The sequence below is a fragment of the Fulmarus glacialis genome, unplaced genomic scaffold (assembly GCF_000690835.1).
Source record: "Fulmarus glacialis isolate BGI_N327 unplaced genomic scaffold, ASM69083v1 scaffold32565, whole genome shotgun sequence".
Classification (NCBI taxonomy): Eukaryota; Metazoa; Chordata; class Aves; order Procellariiformes; family Procellariidae; genus Fulmarus; species Fulmarus glacialis.
In genome coordinates, this window is record NW_009211677.1 from 1 (window position 1) to 22725 (window position 22725).

The 22725-nt window shown below is 39.2% G+C and overlaps 1 protein-coding gene across 1 annotated transcript; it reads left to right on the forward strand.

Moving 5' to 3' along the window:
* The first annotated feature begins 389 nt into the window (after window positions 1–389).
* On the forward strand, window positions 390–17536 carry HAUS6 (HAUS augmin-like complex, subunit 6). Its single transcript, XM_009577637.1, has 16 exons — window positions 390–481; window positions 1184–1253; window positions 2271–2403; window positions 2979–3126; window positions 6580–6645; window positions 6769–6820; window positions 7022–7204; window positions 7840–8024; window positions 9089–9218; window positions 9814–9910; window positions 11735–11825; window positions 13223–13307; window positions 14000–14185; window positions 15063–15198; window positions 15564–16586; window positions 17484–17536. The coding sequence occupies exons 1-16, from the start codon at window positions 390–392 to the stop codon at window positions 17534–17536; spliced, it is 2730 nt and encodes a 909-aa protein (XP_009575932.1).
* The last annotated feature ends 5189 nt before the right edge of the window (window positions 17537–22725 follow it).

The window sequence follows — 22725 nt, forward strand, 5'->3', positions numbered from 1 at the left end:
GATACGTAACACGGGGGAAGTGCCCGAACTGCGGTAGTGATCTGTGTTACCCGTGGCTGAAGAGATGAAACCCGGGAATAGTAATAACTCTTGCTTGCCGGTTGACACGTCCCGCGCAGTCACGTGGAGAAAGGGAGCTCTTGGGCTCCGTACCTCTTGGTTTGAAAACTTCCAGAGGGAGAATGCTCTCACCGAAATTATTTCAACTTTGTTAAGTAGGCTGGAGGATGTGTATTTTTAACTATGCGGCAAATAAAGCATTCACTGTATAATTTGTAACACTGTAATATGAAGTAGTATTTGGTAACCTTAAGCGGCCAGTAAAAATGCTGTGTTAATTCGGCATCCTAACTACTTCTGACGTGGCTATTTATTTGTGTACTAGGAAGATGTTTGATAAACCGAACAGCAGTGCGTTTCACGTCATTGCCCTCTTCTTGTTTGCTAAGCTGGATAAGTCCCACGCGGCAGAAGCTTTCAAGTAAGTATTTGGCTTGTGAGGTTACTGCTGTGCACATAATCAAGAATGTGGTTTATACAGTTGCTGAGGGGGGAAGAAAAGTGGTCTCTTGGGGAATGCTGTGGAAAAAGAACATACAGCCAGAGGATTTGTTTCCTCTTGATCACAACTCTGTAATGTATCAGAAGACTTAAACTTGTTTCTGATAGTATCTGTAACTTGGCAAGTTTGGTAAAAACTTTCATAGCTGCCAAGTAATTTAACTTTCCCACGCGGTTCCCTGACAAAACAGCGAGTAACACTTCCGAGTTATGGATTGCTGCCAGGACCTTCAACGTGGCAAGAACCCCATCTTCCTTGATGTTTTTCCTAGTATAGCTGAGCTATTTTAGCTTACACATTAGAGAAATGGCTGGAGGAAGACCAGCGATATGAAAATTGTCAGCATTCCAACCCCTTTTTTTCCCCTCTTCCCTTCTCCTGAGTTAAAAAGAGCTGCAGACAAATCTGTCTCTGAAATAGCCTGTAATTAACTTATTATGGCAAGAAAACCTTGTCATTTAACAAACTTTTAGCTATTCTATTCCAGGAGGCATCAGTAAGAAATCTTTGTCTTAGTTGTGTTCTTATAATGGTTAATTAGGTAACTGAATATTTGAACGTGTTTTGACGTTGCTTTTTCTTTTTTTTCCTTCTTTTTCCTTATCCTTTTTACATGGAAAGAGACTGTTCAGTTCCAGTAGGAAATCCTGAATTTAGGAAGCAGTGCTGTATATGGCTAAAAGATATTGCAGTGAGTATTATGAAGAGTGGAAATTGGTGCTCTACTGGTTTTTGTGACTTCATTCTTTTTTTGAGAGAATATCTAGTGCTTTTAAATAAGAGTTTTAAATAGGATTGTTTTACCAAAGAATTCGGTTTTACCTTTTGTCTTATTTCACATAGTTTATCTTAGACTTGTTTGAGGAAAAAATTGTGGCATGGCGGAATTTAGATGACAGAGACTTAATCTTGGGTCTTAAAACTGCTGTGGCTGCTTCTGAATAATGGTGTTTGGTTAAACAGAAGTCTAGAGGGTTCCTCAGCTCTGGGTGAGAATAATTTTCTTCAACTTGAGAGATGTTTGCTTAAGTTGCCTGGGAAGCTGCTTATTACTGTGAAAGTGGTTTCAGATACGTGAAAAACTTTTTTAACATCAGTCTTTCCTTATATATGGGGAAAGGGACTAAAGTTTAAGGTGAGCTTTCTAAAGGAAAACAGACAAACCAAAATTGATTGCTTCAGGTATCATTGGTTATTATGTTATCTTCTCATGCTGCCTTTCTTTTAATGATAGTTCTAGAAATCAGGTCTATATGTATTGGAACACTTTTATTTTCTTAGTAGTAATGGACAAGGTGAAAGCCAACAGTGAAATATCTTTGAGTAAGACAAAACCAGAACAAAGTACACTGATTAATGACTTCAGTAGAAAATATGAAAGAAAACTTGAATGTTTTTTCAAAGGTAGGGATTACCAGTTAGAAGTGAGGAGGGCAGAGATTTCTAACATTTACCCAACACTGATTTCAGTCTTTGCATTGAAACTGTCTTTAGCCTACAGAACTAGGGATGGGGGTTGAACATTCAAAGAGTTTTAGTCTCTTCTGCTGACTAGAGTAGATGTCAACTGTGGTGGCAAAGTAGTTTAGCTTTGCATCGGGCTGGCTAGCAAGTAGGCTGCAGTGTTTTGGTACTCAGCTAAATGTTTGATGGCTGTTGTTTATTTCTTAGATTAGTTTTGTGTTTAAAACAAATTTAACTTTTCTAGAATGAAGACAAAAGCTGTTTTCCAGAAGTTACACCTTCATTATTTATTTCTCCTGCTGGTCCTAAATTTATTCAACTGTTATATTGGTTTGCAAGACATGTGCTGGTTAAGGACATGAAAACGAACTCCGTAGGTAAGCGTAATGGAACAATAAAAATGCTTCATTTGTCATGTTTGACAGTGAATCTGTCAAGTCTTTGATATATGCCAAGAGCTTTAAGTAGTTCTGAGTTGGCCGCTCTGTTCAAAATCTTTCACAGGGTTCTGTGCACTTGCATAGAGCTACTGCAGATAGAACAGTGCAGATTGTTTTGCTTTCTATTGCTTTATGGGTCTTGCTGCAAGGTTCATCTGTGTAATGCTGTATACCATTACCCACACAAGCAATGGTTTGGTCCAAAAGTGCCAAGACCACTATACTATATTCTTTCTCACAACTTGAGGAATTCTGAAGGATCAGGACTGTCTATTGTAGGCATCTTGTATTGTTTTGGTGACCTAAAGAATAGGGAGAGGGAGGGAGTGAGGGAATAAAAATGCGTACAATGGAAAGAACTGGCAAAAAAGACAGTACACTGCATACTCCGTTTAAGTCCAGGTAAAATGGGCATCTTGATTTGTGACTCTTTCAATTAAAACTAGGTAGATGAGGAAGTTGTCTGTTTGCTAAAAGTGAATGATGTAATCCAAACATTAACTTTCATTTAGGCATTGATATACCTTTTGCTGAAGCTGTAGTGTTGAGACCTAAGGATATACACATGGCAAATGCAAGATGTAGAGTCGCATACAATAAACTTCTGCAAATTCTTCAAAAGGAAGATTTTGTTATTCAAGAATATGAGAAAAAAGCACAGTAAGTAATGCATTTAAAGAAATGGAGTCTTTTCATAAAAGCCGACTTTTGTGTGTTTTTAAAAGGATTTGAGGAGGCTGCATCTGCTTTCCATCATGAGTTCTGTTGAGCTTCTCCCCATTTTTTTCCCCCTTTACCTCCTTTAATTGGTAGTTCTACTGTTTGTAGGGTCTTCTGTGAAGCATAGTAGTCTAAACAAATCAGTTATTCAGTTATTATAGGAGATGCTATATTTTGGAAGATAGGGTCACTTGGGCATTAAAAATGATCAGGTGCATGTATAGCACTATGATTTCTTAACATTTGAAGGGTCACGTCTTAGAACATAACTGTCTCAGGATAAAACGTTGGGTCTTTGCTTAGTCACTGTGGGACACATTTTATTTACGTAATCCTTAATTACTTCACCAAGTTATGCTATTCTTTATTCTTGTGTATGGAAATCATTCCCAGTTTGAGAAACAAGAATAACTGGAACTTTCTGTGCAGGCAAAGAGTTATGTATCATTGGAATTTACAGAATTTGGGTGGGATAGTTTACATGACGGGAACACTGTCGTGGACAGTTGCAAGCTGTTCAGTAAATGGCAGAAAAGGAGGAGGAGTTGCACTGTAGAGCAGTTCCAGTACATGTAGCATAGCTCTGTACAAGAGGACCGGTCTGTTTCATGCCTTCGCATCAAGATCAGAGGGCTTAGGATCAAGAGAGACCTCATGGTGGGTGTCTACTATACACCTCTTCCTCTATACCAGGGAGGGTATATGAAATCTCCTTCAGATGAATCAAACACACCTCAGACCTGCAGGCCTTGATTCTTATAGAGGACTTCAGCTTACCCTGGTATTTGCTGGGAAAGCAGTACAGTGATGCATTAGCTATCTGGGAAACTGGAGTGCATTGAGGATGACTTTGTAATGCAAACACTGGGTGTGCTGAGTAGGAGTGGTGCTCTTTTGAACTCACTGCTTACAAGTAAGAGAGACTTTTCTGGAGACGTAACTGCCAACAGGAGCCATATGGTCACTGCAGCCAAGACTGTAAAACTTAAGATCCTAAGGAATGTGAGGAAGACAAATGGAAGACTAATGACACTGGACTTAAAGGAGTGAATTTCCACTTGCCTAGGGAACTGCTATGAGGTATCTGGTGGAAAGCAGAAGGGCTCAGGAGTGGTAGGTTATTTTCAGAGATCCTCGCTGAAGGTCAAGCGTGGTCCATCCACTTAAGTGGGAAAAGAAGCAGGCATAACAAGAAACCAACCTGGTTAAAACAGTGAGCTAGTGATAGAGCTCAGAAACCGAAGAAACAGCATGTGGAATATGGAAAAGGGGACTGACCCCCTGACATAAATACAGAAATATTTCTCAGGTGTGCAGTGATGTTGTTATGAAGGCCAAAGTTCAGCTAAAGCTCCAAGAGCCTAGTAAGAGCCTGGAAAAAAGCTTCCGTAGGTGTGTTGTTAGGAAGTGGAAGTACATGGAGGATTTAGGTCTGCTTCTGAATGAAATGGTATGTTAAGTTACAAGTGTCACAGGCTGAAATACCTAATGCCTTCTTTGCCTCACTTGTCATGGTGAGTAACCCAGTCTCTGTGCCAAGAAGCAATGATGAAAGAAGCAACAAACCACTGATAGTAGAAGAGGGTAAAGCAGAGGTTCATGTGTACAAACTGGACATACACAAACCTTTGCTACCTGATGGCATGCATCCAAAGGTGCAGAGGTACTTACCTGGCATCATTCAGAACTGCTCCGTCATCTTTGGAAAGATAGAAGGCTAGCTGAAGGGATGAACCCAAAGGGTGGTAGTGCCTCAAAGTCTAACTGATCATGATCATGAGTGGAGTTCCTCTGGGGCTGATACTGGGTCTTACACTATTCCTTGTCTTCATAAGGGATGTGGATGACAGGATTGAATGCAAACCCACCAAACTTGCAGATGACGCCAAACTGTGAGGAAAGGTAGATATACTGGAATGAAGAGCCATTACACAGAGAGACCTTGCTGGGTTTGGAGACTTGACCAACAAGAATTGTGTGAGGTTTAACAAAGATCAGTGTGAAGTCCTGCACCTGGGAGGGAATAATCCCCAACAGCAGCACAGGCTTGCAAGTGGTTGGCTAGGGAGCAGCTCTGCTAAGAAGAAACAGAGGTGAGAGTAGTGTTGGGCCACAAGCTGAGCACAAGTCAGCAGTGTGCCCTGGTAGCCAAGAAGACCAACAGCCTCCTAGGCTGTGTGAAAAGGAGCAGAGCCATCGGATCAAGAGATGCATTTCACTCTGCCTGGCGATTCTAAGGCCACACCTGGAATACTGTGTTCAGTTTTGTCCCCCCAGTTGAGGAGAGATTGAAAGATAGGAGAGATTCTAGCAGAGGACTACAGTGATTAGAGGGTTGGAGAACTTGACACATATGAGTAAAAACTGTAGAAATTGGGTTTGTTTAGCCTCAGGAAGAAAAAACTCAGGGGGTTTAATCACAGTCTTCCAATATCTAAAAAGTAGAGAAGATGTTGGTACTCTCTCCACAAGGATGTATGGTGACAGGACAAGAGGCAACAGGCCCAAGGTGCTTAAGGGAAAACTTGATCTGAATGAAAAAAAAAAGGAAAAAATCTCATGTGAGAACAATTAAACACTGGAAATGGTTGCCTAGAAAAGTGGTGGAATCTCCCTTGCTGGAAACATTCAAGGCTTGGCTTGACAGGACTATGAGTACCATAATTGAAGGCTCTGCTTTCAGTGGAAGGCTCAACGATATAATTCCCGGAGGTCAAAGTCTCCTAAACTTCTCTGATTTCTATAATTCTGCATCTCACCCTGCTTGGGAGGTGTTGGTGCGCTTGCTTACCTTGTGAGTGGTACCCATCAAAAATGTAATTCTCTATAGTTTTTTTATTCTCAACAAGGCATCAGAACTCTGAAGGTCCTTTAGAATTCAGCATGATTCAGGCACCCAGTGTTTCTGAAAATCAGGCCACTGTGTTTTTACATGTTTAAAAATTTAATAAAAGCACTTTGGCTTTGGCAAAAGAACTTTGGTGGTCCAGCTGCTTGTACTCCGGTATTCTGTTCTCTAGTTTTTTGAAGCTGAGGGATTTGGGTACCGTACAATTGCTGAATATTTGGAGGTTTATACTGATAAAGTACATTTCTGGTAACTTCATTATTGTTCTTGGGTCTAATAAAAACTGTTCCATCGCAATAGAATAAGCGAGAGCTTAATTGCTTAATTTACAAATATCTTAGTTGCTTTCCTGGCTGTCTTTCTGCATAAAGTCATGGTGAGGAAGTCAGGGATAAGGTGTTTTTTGCATCGTTCCAAAACTGCCTCAGTATGCAGATTTGGAAAGAATGAACATGACTGGTTAGTGATTGTAAGGAATTCTGATAATAGCATAGTAGAAACTTGGATTTTTTAAAGATCTGTGGTAACTGTAACTTTTTTCCTAGGCTTTTAATTAAAGAAATAAAACAGATAAAGTCTGAATATGCAGTCCTGCAGATACAGTCTTGCAAGTAAGTGTTTTTCCTTGTAACTAAGTTAGCATATATAAAATCAATTTCTCACTCAATTTTATAAAATATGAACTATAATTTCATTGTAGTCCACTTGAACTTTTTTTTTGCATGTGCGTATAGGATGAAACAAAATGACCAAAACAAAAATGACAAAACTGAGAGAATTCAAAAGGTGAGCATTTTTTTTCTGCTGTGGCAGTGTACTTTATTTCTTCTTACATTTCCGCAACACTTACTCTCAGATACTGTTATTTCCACTTGTCTACCTGTGGTTACGCTAGCCCCTTCATCTGCCTTTATGCTATTTTGATACTCTCTCATTATAGGTGGCAAACATTTTAACGTAGCATTTTTGTCCTTCTTGCCTATTAAGGTCCGCAGTATGTGGACATGTATAATGGAAATGCTTACATCTCTGAAAAAGGAAAAGGAAGTTGTGGATTCTGTACTTCACGAACTTGAAGATTGTGATGGTCAGTGCATTTTAGATGGAACTAATATTGTTTCCAGTGTTCCACGGCTGTTGGCTTACAGAGTTGAAAGTGGCATACACCAAGTAAGTAATTTTTGTCCTTCTTGCTAAACTGTTTCTTTTTTTAAGTCACCGGGGGTGTAATTAGATACCTTTAAAAAAAACCCCAAAGTACTTCACAGATTATAAGAGACGATTCCTCAAGGATGGAGAAAATATGTCTAATTTGTATGTAAAAGTTTGTTATGATGATGCTGCTGTTTTGTATTGGTTATGTTTCAACCGTTAACTTTTTAAGTTCAGTAACTGCATTGGTAAGTCTGCCTGATTAGTACTTGGTTTTTTTTGTTTTTTAGACATTAAAACTAGATTGACCAGTTTAACTATTGCTTTAACTAATGGGCTTTTGTTTCCAGTGTGTAGTATACAGTGCTGTTTAGGCCTGCCACGTCTTTGGGGGTAGTGGTTAGGCAGAATACCTTATTAGTAGAAGTTTTCTTAGTTTGTATTGCTTTATGGGCTGCTTTCAAGCAGCTGATTCTGGAAAGCAAACCTGAGGCTTAAATCTAGAGTGCCTTTTTTGAAAAATGAAACAATTGGGAACTGAATCAAAATACAAAGTGGAACTTTGTATCCCTGCTCTGACTACAGAAGACATAACTTTCTGATATTGATGCTGTTCACTAATTCGTTTTTTTTCTTGCTTGCTATACTTCAAGGTTTGTACAGGAAATCTATATGAAGCTGAAAAACTGAATTTCTTAACGGTTATTCAGTTATTAAATGAAGCCCTGAGGACATTGAGAGATGAACGTTGTCAATCTGAATTAAACCAACAATTTCAGGTCATTGAGGATAAGGTTACGCGCTGTAATAAAGTACTACTGGATTTGAAAGCAAAGAGGTAATTGTCTGGAAATTTTCTCTGGTTCCTTATTCTTTAGTCTAAGGATCATGTTTTCCTACCTTGGAGTCTTTTCTAAAATAATATCATTTCTAGTGAGAACATGTTGGTTCAATCTTTTTCCTTTGCCTCTGGGAAATTCACATTTGTCTTGATTATCTATATAACTTTTAACTGAGATTCTTGTCTAGGTAACTTCTTTTGCCCTTGATTCATTAATATTTTAGGCTTTGTTCTGGGGACCTCATTTACTAGCTGATCTGATTTTAATTTTTTTTTCTTTCTTGTTATGTTAATCAGTTCTGGGATTTTAAAACTTTATCTGAAACTGGCTTAGGGAAAGTTTAAGTGCATATCTCATTGTGTGTATGTATTTTAGTGTAGTTCTTCAAATTCTGTTGTAAGAATCGTGAAGAGTACCGAGCAGCTGCTTTTTAGGTTGTGAATTTCAGTTAATTCGTAATGCATACACAAATGCATGAATAAGTTGATATATATTAAAGATCGTGTAGGTGTCGTGGTTAACCCCACGCGGCTGCTCACTCACCCCCCCTCCAGTGGGATGGGGGAGAGAATCGGGAGGGCACAAGTAGGAAAACTCCCGGGTTGAGGTAGAACAGTTTAATAATTGAAATAAAACAAAATAGAACAGTAATAGTAACAGTGAGAACAACAACAATAACAGAATATACAGAGCAGGCGATGCACAATGCAACTGCTCACTGACCACCGACCGCGTGTCACTGGGTTTTATACTGAGCATGATGTCACATGGTATAGAATACCCCACTGGCCGGCTGGGTCCACCACCCTAGCTGTGCATCCCCCGCCTGGTGTAAGCATCACCCAGCAACAGCCAAAGCATCAATGGACCATCAACGCTGCTTTCATACCAAATCAAAAACACAGCATACCCCCCAAGCTACTGGGAAGAAAGTTAACTCTGTCCCAGCTGGAACCAGGACAGTAGGATAAGGGGAACACATAATACTCTCCATCTTTAGGCAGAATTGTTATCTCCACCAACAGATGTGTTATGTTCATTTTCCATGCTCATATTACAGGCTAAAAATATGGCAACAGCATTGTGTGCCAACGAGTGCATCTATATCTAGAAAACAGGAAGAATGGAAAGCGAAGTGGAGAAGCTTTCTTAGACTGTGTCCTTTTAATTTAATCTTAGATCGGCATCCAGTAAGTAGTGTTCAATTTATCTGATGCTGGGGAAGAGAAAGGGTGAAGGTGAGAGAGGATGTACATCTAAGCTGGTGTGTTGTATTGCAACACTTAAGCTTTATATGTAAGGTTAGGGAATCAGATAGCACAATATAGCAGAAATTGCTTTATGAAGTAGTCTTTCTTAAAGAAGATACATTTAACTTAATGACAGCTGGTGTCTTCATTTGAGACGGGGGATGGAACCATTCTTGTCAAGACAGTAGATCAGCATAAGAGTGAGCTGATTGGTTTTGGTTTTGTCCATGTCCATCCCCCAGTGGAAATTGAATTGAGCTTTCGTGTGCTATCAGTCTGAACATCTGCTGAGTTCTGTTTTTCCCTCTCAAAGTGATCTGCTTGATGAATGAAAAATAATTTCCATTCTGACACATTGATACAGGGATCTGAGGTTATACTCTTGCTTAGCTACCCAACAGAGAGAGGAAAAGTTTCATGTTGAGTCTGACAGCTGGTTTGCAGAAAAGGCGTTGTAAATAATTGTCTGTTAATTGCTGCTGTTATGCAGATTTTTTCAGCCTGCTTGTGTAACTTTTTTTTTTTCTTTTGAAAGGAACTTGATTTAAGAGCTTCGCCACCCCATTCTTTCAATTTTGCAGAAGGTGATGAGGAGGATAGTGTCTTTTGTCAACATCTACTATCAGTTTCAGGTGGGTGAACAGGAGAAGCTGCTTTTCCTTCTCCCCCCACTGCCACAACTGTTAAAAGTTACTTGGAGTCAAAAAGACTCCCTTCTTGCGTTTGCAAGTATCTTTGTTAGTCTTTGATAATCTGGTTCTGAATGATTGCCTGCCACAATTGCCTTCCGTTTTTCAACCTTGTCATATCTCAAAGATTCTCTGAAGCTTTTGATCTGGCAAAAAAACAGTGCTGCAGCTGTTTGGTATTTTGTTCTTGCATGAAGGATGTTGAGAGAGATTTCCATGTACAAAGGTGCATTCATGGGTTCTAGGGAACACGTTCACTCTAACAGTAAAAAGTTGCTTCAGGTTGGAGGAGTAATAAGAAAGAGATAAAGAAGATAAAACTTTTCCCATTGGCCAGCTGGGAAAATAAATTGAAGGTGTCCTCCCAGGTAAGCATCTTTCCCTGGTGCATTCTGAAATACTTATTCCACAGTAACTGACACTTGGTCAGGACCTTACTTGATCTCTGTGTTGGTTGCTATCAGTCATTAGGTTACAGTGCTGATCAGAGCTCACTTTGATCAGACATGGATGTTGCACGTGCTAGTTGGCTGATGAGCTGATTGTATTTTACTGGATAGTGCTTATTGACCAAGTGTTGACTGTCCCTAGTATGGAGTTATAAATTAGAAGCTACAAAGCAAGGGTGGAAAAAGAGGGGGAGGACAGCTTGAATCATGTAATTTGCAGTCCTTTTAGGAAAAATGACATAGCCGACATGTGTTGGAATTTAAAGCTGCAAAGCAGTAGGGAGAACATCCTTCTGGTTACAAAGGTGAAAGCACTGTTCCAGCAGTCTGAGGGTATGTAGGTATAAGGCTAGAAGCTGCAAAGGCTACAGAATTGCAAATGGAAGGTCATTTGCCTTAAAAATTTCAAAGATTAAAGCACTGTGCAATAATGCTGTGAGCTTCTGGCAATATCAGAAAGCTTGAGACAAACTGGTGTCTGTGGCATTCTCTCTAATCTGTGGTTAAGATGCTTGATCTGAGAATCCAGCCACTAAGAAAACTAACTTTCTGCCTGTTAACATGGTAGGCTTTAAGAAAATGTTAACCTCACCAAACTTCTTCAAGTGAGCTTGGATTTTGGAGGTGGTGTTGAGGTGAATACAAAGGAAATGCCATTTATGTTTGCAGAAGCTGAAATTTAGGGTTAGTAGGGAACTACTGAGGTTAAACTTTGGCTGTTTATCCAAATCATGTGCCAAAATAGATATTTATTGTTCTAAAGAGTCCTGAGATGAGGTACGTGTACCTCTGATAACGTGCAAAACATTTCCTTATAGTGTGCTTTGCCTTGCTTGGACTGAGGCAGCATTGATCAGAGGGATGACTATGTCCACAGAGGTACTTATTGATAAATGCAGGTGAAGGTGGTGGGGAAAATACCGGTGGAATTTTGCTTTGTGGAATTGATGTGTCACGCAATGTGTATATGGAGAGGAGGGGATAATGATGGCATGTGGCTTGGATTGTAGTTTGGAGGAAGGTGGAATGTATGATTGATATGTGCAGGGCAGCAGATAGAATCACGCCTCTCCAACATGCGTTCAGGAACAACACAGATAGGTGCTGGCTGCTAGTGGCATCTGTGGCTGCAAGTGATACCTGAGCAAAAGGATTGATTTCACTGTCCTGCTTATGTATTAATTTATTTTTCTTGAAGTGTTCATAAAGTCCATTATGTGAATAGTCTACAGAAGTGGTCTGAGTCACTTGTGTCACCTGGGAAGCCTGAGCAAAAAAAAATAGAAGCAGTAATAAAACTCTTGACTTGCTTTTCTAGAAGTTTGTGACTCTGTTCATGAAGTACATTATGAGAAAAATGATGGGGCATCGGAAACTATGATGGATAAGTCAACACCACCACCAAGATGGTATGATGTTAATGAGAAATTGATAAAAAAGCAGTGGAAAAATAGAAATTTGCTTGTTGGAGTTGTAATATATTGCCTCTCTTGATCCTTAGTGGAATATTTCAGTAGCCCACTCCTTAGATATCATATCCACCTGATTTAGCAAGATAGTCCTAAAGTAACTGCCGCTTTCTCCAGCTGGTGATTGATCAACTGGTTGCTGCTGAATAGGATGTGCAGCAGCCAAGTTGCAAGGTTTTTATATCAGTTTTTAACTACATTCTTTCAAGTTTTAAGAGGCGGGTGGAGAAAACAGAATTCTGTTTCTTAGGCTGGGTTGAGGTAGGCATATATGTTCAGTATAGCCTGAGAATAAAAGAACAGACGTTCACAGGACCCCTTTTTTTGTGTTTAAAAAAACCCAACTGAAACCAAACCAAACAAAAAACCCTGACTCCCAAGCAGAATTACTGTGTTAAACCTTCTCAACAAGGCTTTTCTCATGAATTTTCTAAAATCACTTTGTTCTGTAGCGTCTCTTACTACAGTTCCAGCAAAGGATAGAACACAAAACAATGGTATTGTAAAAAGTTTTGGCCTGTTTGCCATTTACTTAGTCCAGGAAGATTTCATGACCTTTCGATTAACGCTGTATTTCATAATATGACTCCTACAGATACTTGAAAGTTGCCTACTAGGAGAGTTAGTTGAAAGGCAGTTAGCAAGGGAAGGCTGTCCTATACTTAGACATCAGTAGATGTAGTTGCATATCATCTTAAAGGTTGTGCAAGTAGTTAACAATTAAAGCCTGGATTTCTCTCAGTGACTTCATACAGCATGGATTTTTGTCTGCTGCTGATTCTAAAGACAGATAACAGCAAATATTCATGTTTTAAGGTGCATTCTTCCTAACAAGTTAGGGCTGTACCTTACATTTTAGAGACCTATGCATCTAGCACTACGCTCATCAGAAGTGATAAGACTCAAGTTTTTGGTAGCCAGGTGATTGTGAAATATCAGTAAGTTCATATAGGAACAGACCTGTGGATGCCAGAGGAAGAATATCGAGGGAAAAAGAACATTACCAAGTCTGCAGAAGACTTTCCAGTTATCTGTGATTGCAGGATACAGAAGACTTGTGTACAAAATGTATCATAAAATCCCTTCTTTTTCTGTTTGTAATCAAGGGAAAAGTTTTGTAATTTATTAATTTTGGGAGGCTGATACACAGCTAGGGCTAAATCTGCTCTAATTGTCACATGTTCTCCCTATAGTAAAATTGCCTTCTGATGACCGGGACGAATTGAGGGAAATCGTAACGGACAGATACGGGGCACACAATATGTAATAGCCTTCTACTAAGACTTGCATGCCACTTGTTTAATTTGTCTCTAAAACATCTTTTTTTTTCTTCTCCCCCCTCTCCCACCCCCCCCAAGGATCTCTTCAGTGCCTTTGGAGTTGTCAAAAGCATCTGAAAACAGAGATGTGTTAATTGAAAAGGTTATTCTTCAGTAATTTCCTACATGTCAAAGAAGTTAAACTTACGATATTTGCTTTTTACATTGATTGAAGCCTAGACGTAGTATTTAGTATTTGGTGGGGAGGGTTGTGGTTTTTTGGTTTTGTTGTTTTTTTTTTAAAGTAGTATTTTTACATATCTGAATCAGTCCTGTAAAACTGTAAAAGCTAACTGCCAGGGACTTCATTAAGCTTTAGGAAAGGACAGTAGGAAGTAGGTGCACTTGCACCTGACTTCCAGTACAATGTACAGTGTGTCACTGATTTCCTGCTTGCTGAAACAGTCTTTTTGGTGTGAGCAGTGGTTAGACTTTGATGTTTCTTTAAGTTGCGTGTGAACTTAAGGCTTATAATGTGGCCTAAAAGCAACTTGGATGTACAGTTGTTCATTGCACAATTGTTCACTGTAGTGTGTTCAAGGTAGTTGCAGATGAGTCATCTCATCTGCAACTGGATGTTCTATGTTCTATGCAACACCCTATCCTAGCCACTTAAGTCCGACTTTAAATACGATTGTAAAAATATTTTGCATTTAGTTAGAATTTAAGACTGAAATATTTTTATTTACTAAACACTAAGACCATTGCTGTTCAGAATTTGTACAGCAGTTTCTTCATGCTAATTTTCTGACACCTGAGTTAAAAACTTCTAGTAATTCCTGTGTATTCCTCTAGGACTTGCATACTGAAACTATCAAGGGGGAAAAAAAGCCTGTGCCTCCAAAGATCTTAAAAAATGGAAAGGATGAGTACACCATTTCAAAAATGTGGGAGGATGCAGGTGATCATGTTATCCAGAGAGAGTCTCCTGTCAAAAAAGAAGACTCTCTTAAGAAAACGAGAGATGAACTGGCAGAAGAGGTTAGGAAAAGTTATTTTTAAATTTTTTGTTTGTTTGTATGTAAATAAATGTTCATTAAGTTCAGAGAACAAATTATAATTATATCATAAAATGCCTCTCGTAATCCACATACGTCAAAAGTTACTTTTTTCTGCTAGTATCACTAAGTTTTAGGGGTGACTGCCCAACTGAGTACACCCTGAAAGCATGGAGCTTGTGCAGTTATCATACTTACAAATCATGGTGAAGTGCATAGTACTTTCAGTAGAATCGTGGTATGATTTTTATCACCTCATACTTTATGAACTACTGCATATATTAAGAATTCAACAGTCCTTTTTGTTTCTGAAGTTACGCAGGTTAAATATTTAACAGGGGCTTGGGAATTTTAAGTAGGAATTTAAGTATTTGCTCTCTTAGGTATTTTATTTAAGATGTAACTGAGGAATTCCTTCACAAGAGTTATTGTAAAATGTGCCACAGCTTGATTTGGAAAGTAAGTTGCATCTTTCACTGAAATGGTACAGTTATTTTTCATCTGCTAAAATGTTTTATGTATGTAAATATAGCTCTAGTCTTCATCCTTATGCAGTTCTTGACTAGTGTCTTAAATGTATTTTATCTGAGCACATTTTCTTATTTTTGTTAAAGATTGATTCATAGATAATGAGGGAACTTAGAATTGAATTCTGATTTCAGTCTCCTATCTTCATTTTGTGTTTTCTAGGACACTTACTACTTAGGCTCACTGTGGTCATTGTGAGCCTAAGTAGTAAGTGACAGAAGAAGAGTCAGGAAATTCCCAACTCTTGGGATTTATTTCGAGCCATAACTGACAGAAGTAAAGAGGTTATAATTTTGCTTTCTCAGGATTTGCCCTTCTTTAACATCCTGCAGGTTGCAAAAACAGTGGTATCTGAGTCACCTCAGAGTGGTGAAGGAAAAGGAATGGCATTAGAAGATCTCATTAGCTCACTGGCTGTTAATGCATTTTTAACAAGGAAACAAATTCCCCGAACTCCAGAAAATCTGCGTAAGTCTAAAACTCTGTTTTTTATAATACTCATTGATTAGAAATGTGATTAGTTCATTGACATTCTATACCTCACACAAGAAGAAAAAGATAATTATTTCAGTGAAGTTGCAAGTTACCCTAATGGCTCACTCTGTAACACAATATAGTAGGCCTAATAAGATGTGAATATTGTGAATTTGATTTAACATAGCTATTTTTCCTGTGTAGAATCTCCTTTGTGTTGAGGAAGAAAACTAAGCATAAACAATATAAGCAACTATACATCTTCCTTCTTGGATTGCTTATGTTACTAAGAGACAGAAAAAAACCAGACTGATTGAGAGTATGAAGTACTAAATTTTACCTTGATTTGTTCCGTTTAGTTACAGAAATTAGAAGCTCATGGAGAAAAGCTATTGAGATTGATGGTTCATCAGACATAGAGGTGGCCCCAGCTGAAGTAATGAGAGAAGAAGCTCCAATGGATGCTGGACCTATAGTGCAGAAGGCAGCAGACTCTAGATTTGTGTGCTCTACCCCTGCATCTCCTGTACCTGACTTTGATCCTCCCTGGTCAGAAATGGAGTCCCAATCAAGTTCTACAGAATTTAGATGTCAAGAGCAGATGAGGGTAAGTCATATCATTGAACCTCCAGTTTTAGAAACATCTGGAATGCGAGAGAGTGAGAGAACTGAAGAACAGGAATTAAAATGTATTGTTTTGAACAAAAGTTCTGTACAAGATCCAGAAGAACCGACTTTTCAATATGTAAAGAAGAGCATGAATACTACAAGTACTTGTTCAGAAAACAGTAGTAGAACAGATGTTCTACCTTCAGACCACTTTCAGGGTTCCTTAATGGATGGGATGCTGCACTGGGATGTATCTTCATTGGTAAGTTCTATCCGTCGTGAAGCTGCCTTCTTGAGGATATTGGATGAGTCATTTCCAGAAGAACTTGATAACATAGATCCCAACAAATCTGAAAACTCAGAGTCTGATTTTGATGTAATAGACAGCACATATGTAACAGGTGGTTCAAAAAATAAGGGGGATATTCAAAAATCAAAGCTAGATATACAGCCCCTGTTCAACACATACAAAGCACTGAAAAAGACTGCATCTAGAAATGAAGAGGAGGTGCATCAAACACCTAATGGAGGTGAATCTGGAAGTTGTAGATCAGACCTAAGTCTTGCACCAGAAAAAGGAGAAGGAGATGAATTTTGTGGTCCTCTAGAACCCTTCTGCTTGGATGAGGAATTTATCAAGATGACATCACCAGTATCTCTTGGCGATGAAAGAAAATATTCCCTGTCATCTTTGCTGATATCCTGTCAACATCTGGAGGAAATGGCATCAATGGTACATGAAATCCCGTTAGACTTAATACATAAATTGAAGGGTAAGTATCCATGTACTTTTGCAACAAGATTTTATCCATTCTGCCACTGGGTATGCTACCATAAATAATCTACTCTGAGTAGCTGAACCCTGCTGTGGAAGTGTAGGGAGATGGATTATTTGTATGGTTGTTCCTTATGGAAGATGAGACATAAAAGCAAAGGAAACATGGTTTTTTTTAGTTGCATCAGTGTCTTGCAAGTAGGAAGAAAGGTGTTCATCTGACTTCCTGAGGTAATCTGCAGCTATTTTAAAAAAAAAAAAAAAAAGCCTTAAGGTGCGTTAGCAATGGAGTAATCTGAAGTTAAATTTTGAGAATTCACAAAGTTAGTTTGAAATAGTGTGTTTACTCTGAATAAATTTGGCTATTTAGAAATGTGTTGTATGTAACTGGAACTTTTGTGGTGTCAATCAGGTGTTCATAGTCTGCAATACTTCATGAATATACTTTTTATTATGAAATATCCTGCATTCCAGCCTGCTGCCCCCTCACCCCATTTCCAACAGAAGTGTCAACTTTGTTTAACCAGTAGTGCAGTGTTTAGTTACATGTGAGGTCAATTTTTGAAATGCATTAAGTAAAATGAACCAGTATATACACAAGACTTTCACCAAAACAGGTGGTATTTAGTGGAGTACTGGGAATTTAACCCAACAAACTAATCTCAAGGAGTGTGAGATTTATACTTTGTGCAAATTGCTTGCTGCAATTTAGCTTTTGCTTAAAGTTGTGGCAGTACTGGTAGCAGATGATTTTACCTTACTTGGAACAGTTATCAAAATTAGAAGTACCATTTCATATATGCTTTTTTCAATATACGCCAAACAGTTTTGGAGCGGTATTTCTGTCAATTAACTGAATATTATAGGGTGCTAACTAATACACTTTTTCTTCCAGATAAAGAGCAGTTGAATGAGAAGCTGGGCACGAAGGAACCGTCATCAGGATAGGATTTGTAAAGCAGAAGCATAACCATAGTAGCACAATTATGGTTCACCTGAGCGTGTAGCATCTTCTCCAAGCACTGCCTGGATGGAGAAGTTGCACTCCTTTCTATTTTTTGTGGAGACTGTATTCTAGTCTCTTTATTTAAGGATGTCAGTTGCCTGCTCTGGTTCTTCCAATTTCGTGTCATCCATAGTAGCATTCTATGTGACAGCCCATCATTTATGTACAGAACTATATATTCCTTTTTAAGCATACTTGTAAAAGTAGCAGATGTTGAGTAGGTGGCATAATCCTAGAAAATGGAAACACGAAGTCTCAAATGAGAAATAGTGAAATCGTTGGTGTCTCTATCTTGCCCCTAATTCCCCTCCTCCTCCCCCAAAAAAACGCACCTACTCACCCAAGTTTTACTTGGTGTTCTACATTCATTGGATTCTTCTCTCTTATTGAGACTTCTGTTTAGTTTTGCCATCAGTTCTACCTGTTGATAGAGGCTGCTCTCTAAACTTCCACTGAAGTGCATGTTTCTTTAGGCATATTACTGAATAAATGTTTTACACTGAAGTTGCAAAAATTTATGACTTGTGGTACTGTTAATGCCACTTTATTTTCAAATAGTTGATACACATTTGTGACACTGTGGTATAAGTAACTAATAATACTGCTTGTGGTGGGGTGGGAATGCAAAAGTTGAGGTTCCAGCAGATAAACTTATTGTAAAAGTACTGACCCCTAACCTGATGTGTTTACAGAGTTTTGAAGCATTCCTAAGTAGAGTTGTTTTTCTGTTCTGGTATATCTTTCTCCTCCTTTTTTCCAAAACAGTTCCAAATAGGTTATAAGAAGAATCTCCACTTGCATTTGTCATCTTCCTTATAAAGCAGAATTTGACAAGCTTTATGAAAAGAGATTTAGATGTGGCTGGTTGTGGAAGCTATAATGTGGCTGCTAACATGTTAACAGCTAAGAGGGAAGTGCTTCTTAATAGCCCATTTACATGTTGATCTGATCATGGTCAAACAGCTAAAGAATTGAAAGGTCTGACCTTAGCTATTGGCTCTCTGGAACTGGCCCAGCTGTGTTCCATGCAGACCTGGCTTCTAGAGCTTGGTGCTGGTGACTTCACAAAGATTCCCCAGGTGACTGTCAAGGTTTTCTTGCCCTTGTCAGAAGAGGCTTGAAAGCAGGACTGTAGAGCTCTGGTTGGGATGCCACCAGAGGAACCTGGGCATGCTGCCCCAGGGAAGGAGCTGGTCAGTTGGGATGTGTAGTGTAGTCTGTACCAACGTCATGTGCTCTGTCCCTGCTTCTGGAGGCTCCTAGATCATCTTCTGATGTAATTGTCTCCAGAGACTGCTGCTGAAGAGGGGGTTTTTTTTTTTTTTTGGAGGTTGGGGTTTTTTTTGTTTGTGGTGTTTTTTTTTTTTTGTTCTGCCCTGGAGCATCTGCTGGGAAGGACCTGAACCATAACTCTTTTTATTAGCAAACATGTCTCCTGTATCGCCTGTGTCTTTGCATGTAGTTCCATCCTTGAAGAAGTGCATTTGTCAGCTGTGCTCCTGTGGGTATGTAAAAGGCTGGGGGGAAGGAGCTTGGAGTAGCAGTTACTTGGCTAGCAGGCTGCACTGCTCTTTAGGGCTGCACTGTTATTCACTGCTATAAGTTGCATATGAAAGATGATAAATAAAGGTATCTTAGAGCATTTTTAAAGCTTTAAAACAGGAAGTATTTTTCCCCCATTCTGCCTATTCAACCATGTGGCTCTTGTTTTTGTCATAAGAGTAAACAAATGGCAAGGAGGCTTCCCATTTTTCTTATGTAGGTGGATTGCATCTCTAAGAGGAGAGCTTTCCGCTTTTTGGCCACAAACTTGCTTTTGAATGGGTGTTACTGGCTTTGAGTCTGTGTTTTAATGTAATACAAAGTGGTACTTCCTCTGTAAACATGCTAATTCTGGAAAAGATACAGGGGTAGAGCTTTACAAATGGAAGAGGCAACTGAAAATACCAGGATTCATTAGCGGTTTTGTTAGTGTCAGTCTTGTGAATGTATCCAACTTTTCTTGAATGCAATGATTAGTTTTAGGCCCTTCAGCATAATGTCCATTCTGCCATATTTGCAGGTTAAAGGTGAAATTATTATCAGGGAAAAAAAAAAAGAATCATAAAGGAGTTTGTATTGGAAGGGTCCTGTAAAGGTCATCTAGTCCAACTCCCCTGCCATGGGCAGGGATATCTGCAACTAGATCAGGTTGCTCAGAGCCCCATCCAGCCAGACCTTGAGTGTTTCCAGGGATGGGGCATTTACCATCTCTCTGGGCAACCTGTCCCAGTGTTTCACCACCCTCACTGTAAAAAATTTATTCCTTGTATCTAGTTTAAATCTACCCTCCTTTAATTTAAAACCATTACCCTTTGTCCTGTCGCAACAGGCCCTACTGAAAAGTTTGCCGCCATCTTTCTTATGAGCCTCCTTTAAGTACTGAAAGGCTGCAATAAGGTCTTCCCAAAACCTTCTCTTCTCCAGGCTGAATAACCCCAACTCTCTCAGCCTTTCTTCATAGGAGAGGCGTTCCATCCCCCTGATCATTTTCGTGGCCCTCCTCTGGACCTGCTCCAGCAAGTCCATGTCTTTCTTGTGCTGAGGACTCCAGAGCTGGACGCAGTGCTCCAGGTGGGGTCTCACCAGAGCGGAGTAGAGGGGCAGAATCACCTCCTTCGACCTGCTGGCCACGCTTCTTTTGATGCAGCCCAGGATACAGTTGGCTTTCTGGGCTGCGAGTGCACATTGTTGGCTCATGTCCAGCCTTTCATCCACCAGTACCCCCAAGTCCTTCTTGGCAGGGCTGCTCTCAATCCCTTCATCCCCCACTCTGTATTGATACCAGGGGTTGCCCTGACCCAGGTGCAGGACGTTGCACTTGGCTTTGTTGAACCTCATGAGGTTCACACAGGCCCACTTCTCGAGCTTGTCCAGGCCCCTCTGGATGGCATCCCGTGTCTCAGGTTTGTCGAGCGCACCACTCAGCTTGGTGTCATCTGGAAACTTGCTGAGGGTGCACTTGATCCCATTGTCTATGTCATTGATGAAGGTATTAAATTACTGGTCCTGGTACGGACCCCTGTGGGACACCATTTGTCACCAATCTCCATCTGGACATTGATATCTTCCTGACTCATTCAGATTACATGCCTTAGTTTGTTTTAAAGCTACTAAACAATTATGAAGAGAGTTTAAAAGTACAAAATTCCCACCCAGAGTTTATATCAGGCTGGTATGCATCGTTGTTACTCATCATGAGTAACAAGCACATGTACCCCAGAAAGAATACCAATAGAAATGTTGATACCAAGCAGATTGTAAGCTATATTTTTGAGTACTTTTCTCAAACTCTCATTTGTAAGGTACAAGTGCATCTGCTCCTTCCATTCCTCATTCTGTATGTATCATTCCTTTTTTTTATCAGTATTTATATTTGACTTTGGGAAATTTGTTCAGAGAGAAGTAACAGTGATTTGATTATTGTGTTAGAGGACTGTGCTATCAAGGACCTAAACATGTAGCACTGAGATCTGGATTGAGAAGAATCGTCTGGTTCTAACCAAGTAATATACTGAAGTATAGGTCTGTCTTTGAGGCTTGCAGTAATCTTTCAGATGCTAGATGAGCTAGTAGGGTAGCTCAATCTAAGGATGTGGATAATACCTTGATCACGGCCTGTCTTGAAAAATTAAACTGGATTTTGGGTTGCTACTGCATTGACAATTCTAGATTAAGAAGTGACAGTTAAGAATTTTGAGTTTCCTGTGAAGACCTGGCCTCAAATTCCAAGTGATATATATAAAAGTGGAAATGATATACCTGTGCACCTTAGGGATCTTTACTGCTTGCAGGTAAGTGCAACACTATGGGTTTTGTGTTATAAGTAGTAGCTCACCTGTCCACTGGTTTGTGGCGGATACTTAGGAAATTTTGGTTAGGCTTATATTAGAAGGCCATCATAATTATGTTGAACTTCAGGATAAAACCCTTCTCTTGTAGAGCAGTAATTTGCTGATTAGTGAGGGGGAGTTGGGAGAAGAGCAGGGTATTATCAGCAGCTACAAATACAACTTTGTATATATTTTTGTGACTTCTTTAAAACTGGTATTTGCTGAAGAGGAATACAGTATTCATAATGTACAGTGTTAAGTGTCTAAGATACCTATCCTGAAATACCGTTCAGAAGTACTTGACCATTAAGCTTGGGAAATAATTTTCTCATTAACTTCCTAATCAGAAGATTCTTCCATTTAACTTCCTAAGAATAAGGAATTTGGGCTCCTGAAGTTAGGTGTGCTGGATTATCATTAGCTGAGGTACACAGTGCAAATGCCTCACTTTACTCTCCAGAGAAGAATACGCCATAATTTAGTGCAGCACTGCAGAGCAGTCAGTATTTTGCAGTTTAGATTTGCCCATCCTTACCCGCTGAGTTCCAAAAGGACAGGTTTACGAACGTCTATATTCCTTGGTCTCTTTTACTTTGGAAGATTATACTAACATTCTCTTCTTACCAAAGCATATATGCATTGCTCATAAAGGTATGATGAAGTGTCTGGAGTATCTTGCCTCCAAGTATAATATCAAGCGGTACAATGTTTGGTAGTAGCATATCACATAATGTGTAGCTATTACAAAACATAAATTGCTATAACTTTCGCAGAGTAACAGATAACTGTTTGCAGTTTGTCCTGTATACGTTCTGTCTGTACTGAACATACATCAGTCTATTTTTATTGAAAAGTAAAGCTAAAAAAACCATAATTGACTGTCACTAGTTCTCTGAGCATTGAAAAATGCAAATACAGTTCTGTCAGTGGATTTGTGCAAGTAATGGGAGAAACGGTCTCAATTATGAAACTTAATGAACAGCAAGTCCCCTCTGTAATTGCTGCTTTTAGGATAGTTCATTGTGGCCGGTGGTAGGACTAGCTGAAAGATAAAATTTCTACTTTGTACTAGGAATGGCAGTGAATACAATACGTATGTTAATTCTGCATAAAGGCAGAAAGATAAGGTTTTCATGAGTCATTTATGCATTCTGTACTGTCTTATGATGGTGTGGATTGAGAAAATACTTTTTTTTAATCAGCTATGAGAGGCAGAAGTAGTAGAGGCTATGAAATATTAATATATAATAATATATAAT